Below are 3620 nucleotides of genomic sequence, written 5' to 3' on the forward strand. Positions count from 1 at the left end.
GACAGCCGTGCATCAGGAATCGCCGGAGGTGCGGGCTCTGCAACGAACGGGAAGGAGAGTCAGAGGAGCGACAGCGCCTGTATCAACAACAGTGTAAGCGAGAGCAGCAGCGAGAGAGGCAGTGCCATGGTCACTTATAACAACTTCCGAGGTCCACCAGCAGATGCGTGTGAAGTTTTTCATCCGGAGACCGAGAGAGTAGGGTTCTTGGGTGGGGGGTCCAGCACCCTCGCCGGCAGTGATCACGAGACTGCTCGGAGCGCATGTACAAAGAAGCATAATTCTTCAGCAAGAAGCTTTGCGAGCGCTGGCGGGGAAAATACGACTCTGGAGATGACGGGACCTTTCTTGAATTTGCTATCCAGCGGCGAGGTGGCTGTAGAGCGCACGCGTCATTTGCTGACGTCCTGGCACCTGTGGAGCGTGGAAACACGGAACGCGAATGCGAAGGCTCACGTGGACCAGGAAGCAAAGGAGGATCTGGAGGAGGTCGCAAAACTGGTTCTGCTTTCTCTTCCCTCGTCGGTGGCGGAATGGGTGGAGAGCCGCGGCCCTCAAGTCACGTCTGGCGCGTCGATGGCTTTGCTCGAGGAAGAAGAGCAAGTACAGAGCTTTCTGGACATGTGTGCCGACGACGATGGCTCGGCTATCTGTAGCGCGGTTTATTGTGGTGGTCGGCTGCAACTGACATTGAATTCTCGCTTTGCAGCAATGTTTATGACATTGGAAGAGATGGAAATGACTATCTCTCAAGAGATAGTGAGACCTGAGCTCGTGTGGCGAAGATTGCTGAGTCCAGAATGCTTTGTGGCTTATAATGAAGCGCTTTGCCAAGCATACTTTAGAGGACAAAACCTTGGTGGGGAAGTTTGCGAGATCATCAAATGTGTGGATCGCTTTGGGCTGGAGTTGCCCTGCTTTATGCGCGTCCGCATTTTCGCCTCCTCTCATGGTTCAATAACGGCCTCAGTCATTTTACTTCTTCCGCTTCAGCTATCGCGATTACTAGAAAACATGTAAAGAAATGTATATGTAATTATATGTAGTAAGTGTTACCTGATGGATAGTCCCGACGAAGTCCAGATGAATGATTCGCACGAAACCTTTTTGTGGCGCACTCTTTTTCTTTTGATAGAAGATCATCTCGTCGAACGAGGCGAGTTCGCACATCGCACGTAGTGCATCTTACAATGGAACTCTCGTCTCTGTGCGCTTTGTAGGACGAACAACTGCCTGACAGAGCGCGGCCAACCTCAGCTCTCTAACCCTAACAGCAGCTCTATCTCCCCCCAGCGCCTGCGCAATCCTACCCGGAGGAGCGACCGAGGCGCTCAGAGGCCGCACGAGCCGCACGTCGGCACACGGAGCTTAGTTATGCTATGGCCATCTTCACCGCCTCTATCTGATCTCTTCCGGCCATGCGCCCATTCTCACAAAAAACTAGCATGGCAGGTGTGCTGCGATGCATTTTTCTGGCTTTGGCGCTGCTGTTGGTAATTTTCATCAATGAAGCCAAGAAAGTGGGGACCTCGCGCAGCAGCGGCGGCATGCCCGGTCGTGCCAAGCCTGCCAAAAAAGCTGCGAGGTAAGCATATACAACACTGCGTCGCACTTGGGCACATTTTCTCTCCATATAAGGATAAGGCGTCTTTCCAGGAGAAAGTGGCTGTAAGACGTACATGAAGACGAGGGTGGAGTGACCTCATCTTGCGGGAATCGGGATCCTTCCGCTTTGATTGACGTTGATGTGACACTTATGGAGCTCTTACAACATGATAAAATTGCTTGATAAATGTCTGTCTTGGCTCTCTATCTTTTTATATCCATGCAAAGCCGCGATCTAACCCGAATTCATGCTTTATCAGCGCCAGGAGATCGAGCAAATCTACTTTCTCCACCCCGGGGGCACGGAGACGGCAGCCTTCCGTCGAGATCTACCGGGAAGAGGAGGCAGAGGATGAAGAAGACTTTGAAGACGACTTCTTGGCTCCACCGACGCGACGAAGTACTGGCACGCGAGGGAAGAAAAGGCCCGACTTCGGGAAACGAGCCATGGGAGCGAGCCATAAGTCGCGTCGTGTCTATATGGACGAGAAGGAAGACGGGTTCCACGGCATGGCGGAAGAGGATAATTATGAGGAGGATATTTACGAGGACGATGAGGGTGGTGACGAATACGGTGGGGAGCTAGATGGGCGCGAATACATGAAGGCGAGAGGCGCCCGAGGGCGGAAGGCGGCCCGCTACGGGCGCTCGAGGTCGCGAGGGAGAGAAATGCGTGGCCCAGCCCCGAGGTCGAGGTATGGCAGAGGCAAGAAGGGCAAGGCGCTGGCGTACAAGCCTTCCGGCTACGGGGTGGCGCGGGAGCCGCTGCAGGCGCGGATGATGCGGAACGTGTTCTTCTTGACGGAGAAGGTGCAGGGCATGGCGAGCAAGGGGAAGAAGATGACCAGAGAGCTGAAAGAGTACTTTAGCGGGGACTTTGAAAGCATGCTGCTCAAGGCAACACGGCCGGACGACGCCCGCCCGCCTCCCGAGTTCATCGGCGCCATCCTGGACGCGACCGCCACCTTCCATCGGGACGAGGACCTGACTGCGGGCAGCAACCCCTACCGAGTCACGCTGCGAAAGCTGTGGGCGAAGATGGCGGAGAGGGATTGGCGCACCGTGGCCAAGGCCCTGTACCTCTTCCACGTCCTCCTCCGCGAATGCGAGCCCGACGACGTGCGCATTTACAAGAAGGTGTTCGCCAAGATGAGCCGGGAGGGGTGCAAGAAGTCCCGGTCCCGGTACTTCGACGCGGGGGCGATCAGCGCCGTGGACGTGATGGACGGGGCGGGGGTGGGGGGGGCGGGGGCCTGTCTGGACCGACGCGACTTCATCGCCCGCTACAGCAAGTACGTGCTCCAGCGGGCGAAGACCTTCACCTCCAAATTCGAGGAGATGAAGGTGATAGGGCAGCGGGAGATCGACGCCAAGGACCTTGTGGGGCAGCTTGGCAAGGCCGAGAAGGTGCTGAGCTCGGGGCTGGAGTGCGCGCTGGGCGAGGCAGAGGAGGATGCGGACAGCGAGGTCACGCTCATGTGTGCGGAGCTGGTGGCCCGCGACGTGTACGACCTCTTCCGGCTCTTCCACGAGAAGCTCCGGTGGGCGATCGACAACCAGGCGGCGGCCTTCGAGGGCGCGGACAGGTCGGAGGTGGCGAAGATCCTGGAGCGCTTTCAGGCGTCCTACGCTCGCCTGTACCCGCAGGTGCAGCAGTTCCTGACACAGACGGCGCAGCTGCTGGGCGTCTACGGGATCAAGCTCCGCACAAAGCTTGAGCCGGCCCACCGCTTTGAGGAGGAGGCAGTGGCCGTGGGCGAGATGGTGGAGGGAGGAGAAGACATCGTGGAAGGAGAGGTGGTGGGAACAGCCACGGGTGACACGGCAACGGAGGCGGCCGAGGGAGCGGGGGAGGAGGGAGGCGGGACAGCTTCAGAAGTAGAAGCGAGTGCGGATGCCAGGGGACCGGTGAGTGGGCGCGTCCAAAGGAGAGAGGAGGAGGAGGAGGAGGAGGAGGAGGAGGAGGAGGAGGAGGAGGAGGAGGAGGAGGAGGAGGAGGAGGAGGAGGAGAATGA

General features: G+C 57.8%; 1 protein-coding gene across 1 annotated transcript; it reads left to right on the forward strand.

The window, feature by feature from the left end:
• Window positions 1–1434: 1434 nt before the first annotated feature.
• Window positions 1435–3513, forward strand: NGA_0207920 (c2h2 zinc-finger protein; the record flags this gene model as incomplete). The annotated part of the gene is made up of 2 exons (XM_005854193.1): window positions 1435–1585; window positions 1866–3513. Coding segments are annotated over exons 1-2 (1788 nt in total), but the record flags the coding sequence as incomplete, so codon positions are not given.
• Between the last annotated feature and the right edge of the window lie 107 nt (window positions 3514–3620).

The sequence above is a fragment of the Nannochloropsis gaditana genome (assembly GCF_000240725.1).
Source record: "Nannochloropsis gaditana CCMP526 unplaced genomic scaffold scaffold592, whole genome shotgun sequence".
Classification (NCBI taxonomy): domain Eukaryota; class Eustigmatophyceae; order Eustigmatales; family Monodopsidaceae; genus Microchloropsis; species Microchloropsis gaditana.